Raw genomic sequence first — 12,792 nt, 5'->3', positions numbered from 1 at the left:
CCCAGCTTCAATGCCATCACCATCCCCAGTTGTCTTCCCCCGTCCATCCCCCAGGTCCCCTGTCACTTTAGCAGTCCCCACGACAGCACCCTGTCAGAGCCACAGAGGGGCCTGGGAGGCGGAGCACCCACTGTGCCAGGGCCTTCGAACTCATAACTCTGCCCTTCTTTCATGCAAGGGCGTCCCTGGAGCCAGGGGCAGGGGAGATGGGAGGGTGGGAACTTGGCTCCCGGTTCTGTCACCCCATAACCCATCTTAGGGTTATCTCTAGCCTCATCTCCGAGCTCCTCTTTTTCTTGACTCCAACGCTTCCAGGGCAGCAGCTGGGGGTCCGCCTCGTGAATGGGAGCAGCCGCTGCAGCGGGACGGTGGAGGTCCGGCTGCAGGAGACCTGGGAGCCCGCGTGCGGGACGCTCTGGGACGGCCGCGCCGCCGAGGCCGTGTGTCGCGCGCTGGGCTGCGGCGGGGCCGGGCCGGACGCTCGGGGGGCCTTGCCCACCCTCGGGTTGTCCTGGCCGGTGGCGGGGAACGCCAGCGAGACCCCCGCGCCCGCCGTCTGGTGCAGCAGCGCCGAGTGGCGGCTCTGCGAGGTGGTGGACCACGCGTGCAGCAGCGACGGGGAGCCGGTCCGGGTCACCTGCGCAGGTAGGAGCCCAACGCCCCGCGCACCCGCCACCAGGCACCCGTTTCCCGCCCCCCGCCCCCGTCTGTCCTGCCGCCCCCTCCCCCCGGGCCTTCAATCACTGCGCCTCACTCCTGTCCCCAACCATGGCCACTGGACGCAAACCTCGCCCTGGAGACCTCCAACCCACCTCTCACCCCAAACACAAACACAACTGATCCCCACCCCAGAGAACAGGGGCATTGCATCGCCCTTTTTTTTTTTCCTATCTGGCCTCCAGATCTGCCCATTTGGTCCCCAGTCCAAACCCGGTCTCTAATGCCGCTGACTGGTTCTGCCCTCCGCCCCTTCCGCCATCTACTTAAACCAGCCAGGTGCTCCCCTGCCCGCACCTGTGCTCCCAGGTCTCTAATCCCTCTCACTAGATCAGCGCTTTTGCCCACTGGGTGCCCAGCTTCAAGCCCCAGGAATCCTGCGGGGTCTTCACCACCCCCACCCTCAATCCCTCCCACGGGCCTTGGCCCCGCCCCCACCCTGGCCCCACCCCCACCAGCTACCCAGCACCGCCCCTGGGCCCCCAGTCCTGACCTGTCCGCCAATCCTAACGGGTCCACAGCCTCGCCCAGGGCTATCTGCCCAGTCCCGACATCCGCCTCCCCCCCAAACACACACACGCACACGCCCCTTCTTCACCTCTGCCCCCACCATCCACAAACTCCTCCCCTCGTGGTACCCCCACTCCCACCCGCAGAGAACCGCGCGCTGCGGCTGGCGGGTGGCGGCAGCCCGTGCGCCGGGCGCGTGGAGATGCTGGAGCACGGCGCGTGGGGCTCGGTGTGCGATGACACGTGGGACCTGGAGGACGCGCACGTGGTGTGCAGACAGCTGGGCTGCGGCTGGGCCGTGCAGGCTGTGCCAGGCTTGCACTTCGCCCCTGGCCAGGGGCCCATCCACCGGGACGAGGTGAACTGCTCCGGGACCGAGGCCTTCCTGTGGGATTGCCCAGGGCTTCCAGGAAACAAGTACTGTGGTCACAAGGAGGACGCGGGCGTGGTGTGCTCAGGTCAGCGGGCTGCGTCGCGGAGCCGGGGTCACCCACGGGCGCTTACCAAGGATCTGTTGGGTACAGCCTGGAGTCAGGGCTGGAGAGATGGACCCTGCCCTGGGGAGGGCACAGTGGAAGAGGGAAGAGGAGGCCCTGATCAAAACGGTTTAGGGAGCAAAAGTGGCAGATGCCCCAGGAAAGGCAGCCAGGTCCAGTTTAGAGACAGCAGGCAATCCAGAGCCGGAGAGATAAGCCTGGCAGCCTCCTAGAGGTGGTGACCCCAGAGGGGACACTCTTCTCAAGTGGGAGGGGGTCAAGTGGCAGATTCAGTACCACTGCAAATTCAAATTCAGTAGCGCTGGGGTGGGACTCAAGATTCTACATCTCTAACAAGATCCCAGGCGATGCTGAGCTGCTGCTGGTCTCTGGACCACACTCTGAGTAGCAGGGATGGAGGGTACCGCAGCAGGGTCAGAGCGGATGCATCAGATGAGAGAGAGGCACGGGAGGAAGGATGCACAGCCTCTGTTGCTATGGCAGCGGATGCCAGCATCCATGGGTCCCGGCTGGCGGGGGTTGTGGTCCAAAGGATCTGACCTGACTCTGCCCTTCCCTCCACGCTCCTCCCCTGCAGAGCACCAGTCCTGGCGTCTGACTGGGGGCACTGACCCTTGCGAGGGGCAAGTGGAGGTCCACTATCGGGGGGTCTGGAACACGGTGTGTGACAGTGAGTGGTACCAGCCGGAGGCCGAGGTGCTCTGCCGAGCTTTGGGCTGTGGGACCCCCACGGAAATGCCCAAGGGGCTGCCCCACTCCCTGCCGGGCAGGATGTACTACTCATGCCGAGGAGAGGAGCCCAAACTCTCCGATTGCAGCTGGAGGTTCAACAACTCCAATCTCTGCAGCCAGTCGCGGGCAGCCCGAGTCCTCTGCTCAGGTACCCACCCCCACCCCCACCCACTCCCAGATTCAGATCAGGATTTCCACCGGGATCCCGGCCCTAAAAGCTTGCCACCCAAAGACCATGGCTAAGACTCGATCGGGAAGGGCAAATATTGGGTTAAGGGTCACCATTTCCTTTGCACCCAGGCACCCATTCCTGATTGAACAGGGCACTCTTTTCCACAGATCCTCATCTGAGCCCCAGAATCATGAACCCCATATTTACTAAGGCTTCCTTAACGTGCCACAGCGGTGCCTGGTGATTGGGATGGGCTTGGCAGATGAAACCATCTTGCCATCCCAGGACTGGCCAGGGATAGTAAGATAATCTTAGGAGATGGTACTATTATCATCCGCTACCACACCTAATCCTCTCAAGGTATTGCAAGCACCTGGTTTGTCTTATTTCAGCTGAGCCTCAGACCCAGCCTGGGACATGGGCTCTACTGTATCTCACCAAAGCTAAGATGGCACTGATTATAAATCACATCATGGTTTGATGCGCCCTGAACAAAGGAAAAAACAAAGATGCTGCTAAAATAAACTCTGGGCGTGCCATCAGTGATAAGCCTTATCCTGATTTCAGAGGGATTTCAGGTGTGACAAGGTCAGAGCGTTAGACCTGAAAAACCTGGTATTAGCAATTCTATGGAGTTGAGGTGCCCAGTTATGAACCCCAGCCCTGCCATTCACCCGGGAATGTGTGGCTGCTGATACCAGGCATCTCACAGATTTGCTGGGAAATCAGCTAAAAACCACGGGATTTGGTAAACTCTGGCCCTCTGCCTGCCAAACGGAAATGCTGGTTATGCTAAAGATGGTAAGGCCAGGTTCCCAACCTCCTGAGGCTGACACGAAGAACAAACAGGAGTCTGAATGCAAGAGGCATTTGTGGTCGGTAGCAGATCATACATTGAGAAGCAATAATCCTTTGGTTAGCCCCTTCCTCTAAGCAAAGATCTGTCCCGGCATTTAATCCACGAGAACCTCCTCACTGTGGGGTGGCCTTGGCCACATGCCCTAGATGGGAACTCAGCTCCCAGCACACAGTAGGGGCACAGCAAATGGTTGAATGAATGAGTAGTGTTCTCTGATAGGTTCCCGGCGTTTGCATAACCTGTCCACTCCTGAAGTTCTGGCAAGCCTTCAGCCAGTCACTGTAGGTGAGTGTTGTTGGGTTCCCAGCCTCTCCGAGGCGTGGGTGTGGGCACTTGCTTGTGTGGGTGTGTACATGGGAGTGTGCATGCGTGTGTCTGATTGAGAGGGCCCCCCTGGCGTGTCCTCCTTTGGCCCCACCTGTAGCTGATGGCTTTGTTCCCCGGGTTCTCCCAAGGCCTTGTGTTCCTCTCCCTCCCCAGCATGGCAGCCCCACAGCTCATGCATCCTGATATTCTTTCGATAGGGACCCACTCCCTGCCCTCCTGCGAACTCCTGTAGGGAAGGAGGAGAACTGGAGGAGACAGCCAGAGCTGTTCCAATTCCTGGTCTGATACCTCCAGGTGATGGGAAGCTATAAGCATAAAAGCCCACCTGTTTAGAATCTTCTGGACACTGTGCCCAGCCCTGCAGAGCCATCATTTCCCAACCCTCCCAGCTGCCCCATGGAGGAAGGTTTTACCCTTAAATAGAGGAAGAAGTGAGGCTTAGAGGGTAAAGTGGCAGCCAGTGGGTGCCGTGCTGGAATGTGCATCCAAGGCTCTGGCCTCCAGGCCTCCCCCACCCCAGGCAGCCTGGATGACCTCACTCCTCCCCCAATTCCAGCATTGCCTGTCCTTTCTCCAGCTCTGTGCTCTGCCCATCCCCGCTTTTACCCACTGAGCAGGAGACGGTTCCTGTCCCTTATCCACAGAGGGCTGCAGGTGCCCTCTCTCCATTTTTGTGCTTTGGGTTCTTTTCAGCAAGGGTGAGGCCAAGAGGGAAGCAAAAGCAGGATGACCCATCAGAGTAGGGGCTGCAGAGCTGGGAAGCCTGCAATCACGGACCCCTATCCAGCCCGTTCAGAGCCCAGGCTGGGTAAAAGGATAGGTCCTGGGTAGGGAAAGGAGATCCAGCTCTCCAGATGCATTCATTAGCCAGGGGTGGCTCAGCAACACCTTCTCTGGAAAGGCAGCCTCGATCCTCCCCCAGGGAGAATTAGGTGTTCTGCTAATTCTCCATCCCTCCATTACAGAAGGCCCACCCTGGATTGAGTCATCTAGTTCGCCTGGCCACTAGACAGGACCCCTCAAGGCCTGTGATGATGTTGTCATATTTGTATCCTCAGGGCCTGTTGCCTGGCATACAGTGGGTGCCCAATAATTGCCCATGGAACCAAGACTAAGTACCGAAGACTCTAAAATGGAGAGAGATCCCTGTGGGCTGGTGGCCAGGGGAAAGTTTCAGGCAGTAAATTCATTCACTCAATCACTCACTCATTCCATCTGCATTTATTGAATACCTACTATATACCAGGCACCTACAAACACATGGGAAATTGTGATAAAAGGAAGGGAAGAGGGTTAAAAGGGGGACCGGTTCAGCTCCAGAGAGCATGGAGAGATAGGAAGAACAAGGAGAGGTCTAAGCCCATTCCTATTTCTTGTTTTTTTCTAGCATCTTCTGTGACAGTGAAAACAGAGGATAAGGATATCCGAGAGCTAATACTTCTGGTCTTCTGTATCATCCTGGGAATTCTCCTCCTTGCCTCACTCATTTCACTGGGCTTCACCCTCTTGAAAGTTAAAGGAAAATACGGTAGGGGCAAGTTCTGGGAGCCATGGGGCAGGCCTGGGCTGGGAAGGAGCAAGCCTGAAGTGGGACTTCCCAGGGGCCTCTGAGCTTTGGCCAGAACCCACCCAGCATTCGCCCCGTGGAGCATCTCCTGATGGGGAGGATTTTCCCAGGAGGCTCAGCTAAGGTGGCTCCACCCAAGGGGCCCCCACGGGAGGAGACAAGAATGTGTGCATGGTTTGGGATAAAAAGGGAAGTCTTAGTGAGAGCAGAACCAGGTAGCCTGGGAGAGGACCAAAAATTGACTTGTAGAACCTCTGCCTCCCCTCCTTCAGCCTACCCCGTGATGGTAAACCATCAGCACCTACCCACCACCATCCCAGCAGGGGTCAATAGCTATCAAGAGGTCCTCATCACTATCCCCAAAGAAGAAGGTAGGCCATCACCCCTCTGGGGCGTGGGGAGGACAGGAAGGGTATACTTTCTGGAAGATCAATTCTGCTTAGATCAAAGCAGTGCCCCAGCTGGAGATAAGACCTGGACTAGCTAACTAGAGGCTGTGTGTCCTTGGGCAGGTCACATCCTCTCTCTGGGTCTCTATGGGCAGGTGACCTTCCAGTTCAGTCATCCCAGGGCTTGAGGTTTTCTAGTTCTGGAGCAGTACCTCCTAAGAGCTTTTTTGCATCTTGGGAAGCTCCATTCTGCTAATTGGCTAATGGATTTGTGATAGCATCACGTCTTTCTATTTTCTACTCAATCAGCCTCCCTGGCTCAGTCAGCACCCCCCCCTGCCCCCACCATCGAGATTTTCCTGGAACATAATTTTATTCATATTTTCCAAATGAAAAAACAACAATGGTATCACTCTTTTTCCAAGGATATATGACTTTGTACTTCTTGAAAATCTTCCAATGGAATTCGAATTCAGTCCCATTGTATTATGCATATGCGAAACCACCTTTATTTGAAGAAGTTCAGGGGCACAAAAAGCAGTGCAAAGCTCAGCCAAATATTGTAAGCAGTCTTTGCACACCATATCCTTATATTTGAGAGGATAATATGAGCACTGCATCCAGCACAGCTAGGCAGGTGCTCATTGAGTAGCCTGGTGTGGACATTAAGACCAGGCTACCCACTTCCATGGGCAAGGTGATTAACACTCAGTGCCTCAGTTATCTCACCTGTGAAATGGGGGTGAGAAACCTCCTCCATTGGGGGTAGGTCCTCAGTTGGACCCACCTCACCGAGTTCATATGAGAATTAAACGAGACCACGCTTGCCAATGTTAGAATAGTGGCTGGCACATAGTAGATGTCGTGTTAAATAAGCAAAGGTTATTTAGCTCCCCATATTTGAAATGGGGGTGGAGAGGGGGCTGGAAGATCCAGACCGGACAATGCTGGCTGGAAGGGATGGGCCACCTGGCTCTCTCCTGCCGCTCTGCCTCCCTTCCCCACCATCCACGCTCCCTGCCCCTTCTCCCTGTGCCTTGCCGCCCGCCATTTTGCCATGCCTCCCGCTCTCTTCTCTCCCCAGTTCCCATGCTGCCCATCCAAGTCCAGACTCCACCCTCCGAACACTTGGACTCTGGCTCGGACTCAGACTACGAGAACTATGATTTCGGCACCCAGCCCCCCGTGGCTCTGACCACTTTCTACAGTGAGTGATTGGCCCTGGGCTCCAAGAGACCGTCCATCCCCAGGGGTGGGCTCAGCTGGCCAGGGAACCTTCAGCAGACCCCACATGGCAGATCCCATCATGACCTGGGTGGAATCCTCCCCCTGGTTACTTGTTGGGTTGACTGGAGATGGTCCTACGTCTAAGCTGTCAAAGACTCTAAGAGAGAGCTCCATGGACGGAATTCCCTTCCACGTGTCTTCTCCTACCTCCTTCCCTCCCATGTTTGTCTCTGGCTGTGCTGGCTCTCATGGCTGGGCCCCAACTTTCACTTAATGGTGTGTCACGTGGGAGGGAGTCGGTGAGAGGCACAGTTCTGATGGGTTCTTTTTTTGAAAAAATATTTTTTATTGAGAAATCTTCACAGACATACAGTCCATGCATGGTGTACCATCAACGGCTCATAATATCTCCGCACCGTTGGGTATTCATCACCAAGATCATTTTTAGAAGATTTGCATAACTCTAGAAAAAGAGAAAACTCATACATCCCAGACCCCTTACCCCTCCCTCTCATTGACCACTAGTATTTCAATCTACCCAATTTCTTTTACCTCCATCCCCCCTATTATTTATTTTTTATCAATTTTTTAAACTCATCTTTCTATACCCTGGATAAAAGGAGCAATAGACACAAGGTTTTCACAATCACACAGTCACATTGTAAAAGTTATATCTTTATATGATCATCTTCAAGAATCAAGGCTTCTGGAACACAGCTCAACTGTTTCAGGTACTTCCCTCCACCCACTCCAATAAACCATAAATTAAAAAGAGGTATCTATATAATGCATAAGAATAACCTCCAGGATAACCTCCCAACTCTGTTTGAAATCTCTCAGCCACTGAGACTTTATTTCGTTTCATTTCTCTCTTTTCCCTTTTAGTCAAGAAGGTTTTGTCAATCCCATGATGCTGGGTCCCAGAAAATCCCTGGAGTTCTGTCCCACGTTACCAGGGAGATTTACACTCCCTGGTAAATCATGTCCCACGTAGCAGGGAAGGAGAATGAGTTCACCGGCTGAGTTGGCTTAGAGAGAGGGACCACATCTGAGCAACAGAAGAGGTTCTCCAGGGGTGACTCTTAGGCCTAATTTTAAGTAGGCTTAGCCTGTCCTTTGCAGGAATAAGTTTCATAGGGGCGAACCCCAAGATCGACGGCTCAGCCTATTGATTTGGTTGTCCCCACTGCTTGCAAGAATATCTGATGGGTTCTTACACACTCACACGCCTTCTGCACCCCTCCTGCCCTGCCTGACCCCTTCTCCCCCAGCCCCCGTACTGTTCTCACTCTGGCTCTCACATCTCACCTGGCTTTCCTGCTCTCCTCCCTGCCTCCTGCGGGTTAGGGAGAGGCAAGACTGTGCTAGAGGCAGGGCTGGGGCGATGGTGGGAGAGCGGACCAGACCAGAGAATCCGACACCCCTTATGGAATCGCTCAGGTGCTGGTCAACAAGTCCAATCCCCATGCCCCACCACGCACCTCTATAAATTAAGATGAGCGTTTGGCCATGTGTGACAGAGAACCCCCGAATGACAGTGCCCTTGAGAAGGTGGCAGGGGCCCAGGCTCCTTCCTCCTTGCTGCTCTGCCAGCCGGAAGGTGGTGCCCTCACTCACGTGGCTCAGAATGACTCACCGTCAGGGCCACGTGCCACCTGGGCGGGGGGAAGAGAAAGGAAAGGAGGGCACCCTGGAGATGCCCACAGCACTTCTACTCATGTTCCATTGGCCAGAACTTAAACTACACTGGCTGCCAGAGAGGCGGGGAAATGAAGCTTCTCTCCTGGGCGGGGATGTGACCAGGTAGAGGCCAGAAGATCTTCTAGGGTAGGGGGGAAACGGGTACCAGAGAAGAGCTAGTCATTTGGGCTCCACCTGCTGAATTGGGACCTCTGGCTTCCAGATGATTCCATTTCAGCCAACCCATGGGCCAGCATTCAGGAGCCACAGGAGTGAGGCATCCTTACAACCTGAGATTCCAAGCCTAGGAGTGTAAGATTCAAAAGACTCCAAGAGCCCAAAATGCTATGATATTGAGAAGACATATCAGCGATGCCAAGTGTGGTAGTTAGATTCAGTTGTCAGCTTGGCCAGATGAAGGCACCTAGTTCTCTTGCTGTGGACATGAGCCAATGGTACGTGAACCTCATCTGTAGCTGATTAGATCTGCAGTCGGCTAGGAGGCGTGCCTGCTGTAATGAATGACGTTTGATTTAATTGGTTGGTGCTTAAATGAGAGAGCACAACGTCGCACAGCCCAAGTAGCTCAGCATACTTCATCTCTGCACTCACAGCTCAGCCCAGGCCTTTGGAGATGTAGAAAGAAATTACCCCAGGGAAAGTTGTTAGAACCCAGAGGCCTGGAGAGAAGGCCAGCAGAGATCACCCTGTGCCTTCCCATGTAAGAAAGAACCTCAGTTGAAAGTTAGCTGCCTTTCCTCTGAAGAACTAACAAAATAAATCCCCTTTTATTGAAAGCCAATCCTTCTCTGGTGTGTTGCATTCCGGCAGCTAGCAAATTAGAACACCAAGGTTTAAAAGAACTGACCCCAGGATCCCAGAGACTCAAGTTCGTAAGAACCTATTAATCCAAATCTCTCTGACTCTGAAACTTGAAGGTGACATGGAGCTTCCAATCTGGGAAGGCTCCTTGAAGGGGAATGCTTCTGGCATCTTCTTGCCCAGAGCTGCCAGGGCATGACACCAGAACCCAGGACTCTTAATATTTTCCCACATAGCAGGGAGGGGCAGCTGCAGCCTGTCCCCTTGCTGGTTTCAGGATAAGCATGAGTCCAGCCAAGTATGAACTGGGATTTGATGGAAAGGGCTATAGTAGGTTGTCCTATCCTTCCCTCCCCCACCCTATTCAGCCTCAGACACACCCTCCCAACCCCGGAGGAACCTCAGTACCTCCTCCAGGCTCCAGGGACAAGGAGGTTGAGCTTTCACCCCTCCCCACTGCTGTCTCTGCTTGCAGATTCCCAGCGGCACCGGGTCACAGATCAGGAGATCCAGCAGAGAAAGTTCCAGATGCCCCCTTTGGAGGAAGGTGAATCAGGCTGGGGAGAGACATGGAGGGGGTGATTAAATGCCAGCACGGTGTGTGAACTTAGTAGCTCAGCTCACTTTGAGAGGCACCAGCAGCAACCTCCCTTAACAACATATTTCCAGCAGCAGTAAGTTCTTTCTCAAGTCTAACCCAAAGCCCTGTTGCTGCATTGCATTTTGGTCCTCACCAGTCTCTCTCTCTTGGCCCAGGACTTGAAGAGGTCCATGCCTCCAAGTCCCTCCTGCCAACCCCTGGACATTGCATTGCAGAACCCCCATCCCTGGACCCTCAGCACCGCCCAAGAAGCAGCTGTGGGTCCAGCACGTCTTCCGGCGAGGACTACTGCAGCAGCACCAGCAACAGGCCACCTCCGTGGACCTCCCAAGAGTTTGCTTTGGAGAGGAGCCCCCTCCTGGAGCAGGCTCCAAGCCTGGAGCTGGCTGGCTTCCAGGTGCCTCTTTCAAGTAAGCTGGGCCCAGGACACTTCTCAAAATTTCCCCCAAAGCCTCACCCTGCAAGAGCTGGAAGTCCCAGGGCTCCTCTGAGCAGGCTGATGTCTGGTCCCAGCTCTGCAGTCACTTGCTATGTGACCTCGGACAAGTCTTCTTCCTTCTTGGGGCCTTCACTTCCCTTTTTGTCAAGCAAGGGACTTGGGTTCCCGGAACCGTGAGGGCCTCCCCCACTCTGGCAGTTTGCAAGCTGGCTGGCTCCTGCCAGAGGGTGACTGGCTCTGGGGTTTCCAGCAGGGCCTTCGGCTGATGACACTTCCAGCACCTCGTCTGGGGAGTGGTACCAGAACTTCCAGCCGCCACCCCAGCCGCCTTCAGCGGAGCAGTTTGCGTGTCCAGGTGCCCGTGGAGGGGGCATCGGGGGGGAAGGATCCTGGGAGTCAATGGGTGGGTGGGTGGGGCTCTGGATCGGTTGGCTGTATCAGCCCAAGGGATGGAAGGCGAGACAGAGAGAGGGAAAAGGATATATGAGAAAGTAGGAAAAGTGGATGGGGATAGGACAGGAGCAGGTGGCCTTGAGAAGGGAGTGAGCTCCCCATTAATGGAGGCATTCAAGCAGAAGCAGCCAGATACCCCCCTTGGGAGAATGTGTTATAGCAGAGGGGCTCCAGGATTCCATCATCCGTCATGTACAAATGCCAGCACGGGGATTACAGCTGCAAACTAGACGGACAGCGCTCTGCCCCCATAGCTGGCATTCTAGAGAGAGGGAAGGCAGCAGACTGGGTAATGAATGGTTTCAGATGGCATCACGGGGGCATGGCAGGGGTGGGGGTGGGTGGGTCAGAGCCTGCTCGGCTCTGTCCCATGGGACACATCAGTCAAGCAGAGGCAATGACTGTGCCTTCAGCTGACCTGAGCCTCCCGACCCCACAGGGTCCCCAAGCCCCCAGGCCAGCTCCACGGACAATGATGACTACGATGACATTGGAGGATCCTAGGCTGAGCCCCGTTGACCCCTTTCCTCCTATGCTATCCTCTCTGGGGCCCAGAGGCCTCCCCTGAGGAGAAGAAAGGAAACTCCATACCCTGCACCCTTCGTTCTCCATCCAGCATGCCCTCTCCTGGTAGCCAGCAAGAACCTGCTGGCCCAGCCCTCCCCCAGCCCCAACCAACAGACCGGAGATGGAGAGGGCTGCCTCCGACAGGTAGTGAGCTCCCCGTCTCAAGAGGTAAACAAGCAGAGTGTGGGCCACCTCTTGGTAGGCTTCATGGAGGGGTGATTCTTGGGTGTCTGGTGCTTTGATTCTCTGAATGTCAGGCAGCTTGAGGCTCAGGTTTCGGAGGCGGGGTGGAAACACCTCTGTCCCAGTACTGCCCAGGTGGCCCCACGTGCTACAGACAGAGGTGGCACACTGGCTGACACGGGCCTTCCTTCAAAGTTAGCAGCTGTCCCCAGCCTGGGAGTACAGCTTTCTCCGGGCACGGCCAGCTGACAGCAAGCAGGAGGCCAGCCCTGCCTCTTGAGACCCGCTGAGCCCACTGGGCACAGTCCCGTTGGGCACTGACTGTCCCTGGACCCCCGGTCCTTCTTTTGAGCTTCCTGAGGTTTACAAAGGTGGCCTGGCCCGCCCCCTGCTCCAGACCCCATAGGCGAGAACCCAGGCCCCACCCGGGGGTGAGGGTGGTGGGGGGTGACAGGACCACAGTAATGTCTTCAAGGTGCCCGCTCAGAGGCTGCATGAAGCCATGAGTCCCACCATCTGCAGAGCTGGCCGGGAAGCTTGCAATGAGCATGTGAATGTGCAACGACACTCAGAGCTGGCGACCTGGGCCCGTGTCCCTGGAGAGAAGCCTGAGGGCTCAGGCCAGGCTCTGGTGTCCCGTCCCAAGTCTCCTGAGATTAAACCAAATTGCTGAATGCAACCAGAGAGTGGAGTGATAAGTCCTTGAAATTATGTAGAACCCAAGCTGCAGCGCACATGTGTGTGCACTGGTGTGTGTGTGTGCATTGGTGTGTGTGCCTGTTGGTGTGTGTGCATTGGTGTGTGTGTGTGTGTGTGTGTGTGTGTTGGGAGGGCAGCTCTGTCCATCGCATTGAAAATGTTAGCATGAACTGGAAAACCTACTGCGGCCCTGGCTCTGGAAAGGACAGAGGGGCTATACAGACAAGACAGCCCAGGGCCGGGTCCCCTGGAGGCAACAGACAGACAGGGAAGCAGAAACCTGGGAGCGTGCAGCAGCTACTCTGCTCCACCCCAGCCCTGGCTCCAGGGGGCCGGGGTTGCACCCTTGAA

At 55.5% G+C, this 12,792-nt stretch overlaps 1 protein-coding gene across 4 annotated transcripts in view; it reads left to right on the top strand.

Annotated features, from left to right (window-relative positions):
- CD6 (CD6 molecule) overlaps positions 1 to 12,421 on the top strand; it is a 56,828-nt gene extending 44,407 nt beyond the window's left edge. For 2 of the 4 annotated variants that reach the window (XM_077116078.1, XM_077116080.1), the window contains exons 3-13: positions 316 to 645; positions 1,374 to 1,685; positions 2,302 to 2,604; positions 3,707 to 3,772; positions 5,202 to 5,342; positions 5,654 to 5,752; positions 6,855 to 6,977; positions 9,975 to 10,046; positions 10,316 to 10,510; positions 10,790 to 10,894; positions 11,432 to 12,421. In XM_077116078.1, the coding sequence (XP_076972193.1) occupies positions 316 to 645; positions 1,374 to 1,685; positions 2,302 to 2,604; positions 3,707 to 3,772; positions 5,202 to 5,342; positions 5,654 to 5,752; positions 6,855 to 6,977; positions 9,975 to 10,046; positions 10,316 to 10,510; positions 10,790 to 10,894; positions 11,432 to 11,496 (1,811 nt within the window). In that variant the 3' untranslated portion in view covers positions 11,497 to 12,421. The remainder of the gene's footprint in view (positions 1 to 315; positions 646 to 1,373; positions 1,686 to 2,301; positions 2,605 to 3,706; positions 3,773 to 5,201; positions 5,343 to 5,653; positions 5,753 to 6,854; positions 6,978 to 9,974; positions 10,047 to 10,315; positions 10,511 to 10,789; positions 10,895 to 11,431) is intronic. The other 2 variants (XM_077116079.1, XM_077116081.1) reach the window with 2 other exon arrangements.
- Positions 12,422 to 12,792: the final 371 nt, after the last annotated feature.

The sequence above is a fragment of the Tamandua tetradactyla genome, chromosome 9, assembly GCF_023851605.1.
Source record: "Tamandua tetradactyla isolate mTamTet1 chromosome 9, mTamTet1.pri, whole genome shotgun sequence".
Lineage (NCBI taxonomy): Eukaryota > Metazoa > Chordata > Mammalia > Pilosa > Myrmecophagidae > Tamandua > Tamandua tetradactyla.
Note: the sequence above shows the minus strand (reverse complement) of the source record. Positions and strands in the feature narration are given on the sequence as shown.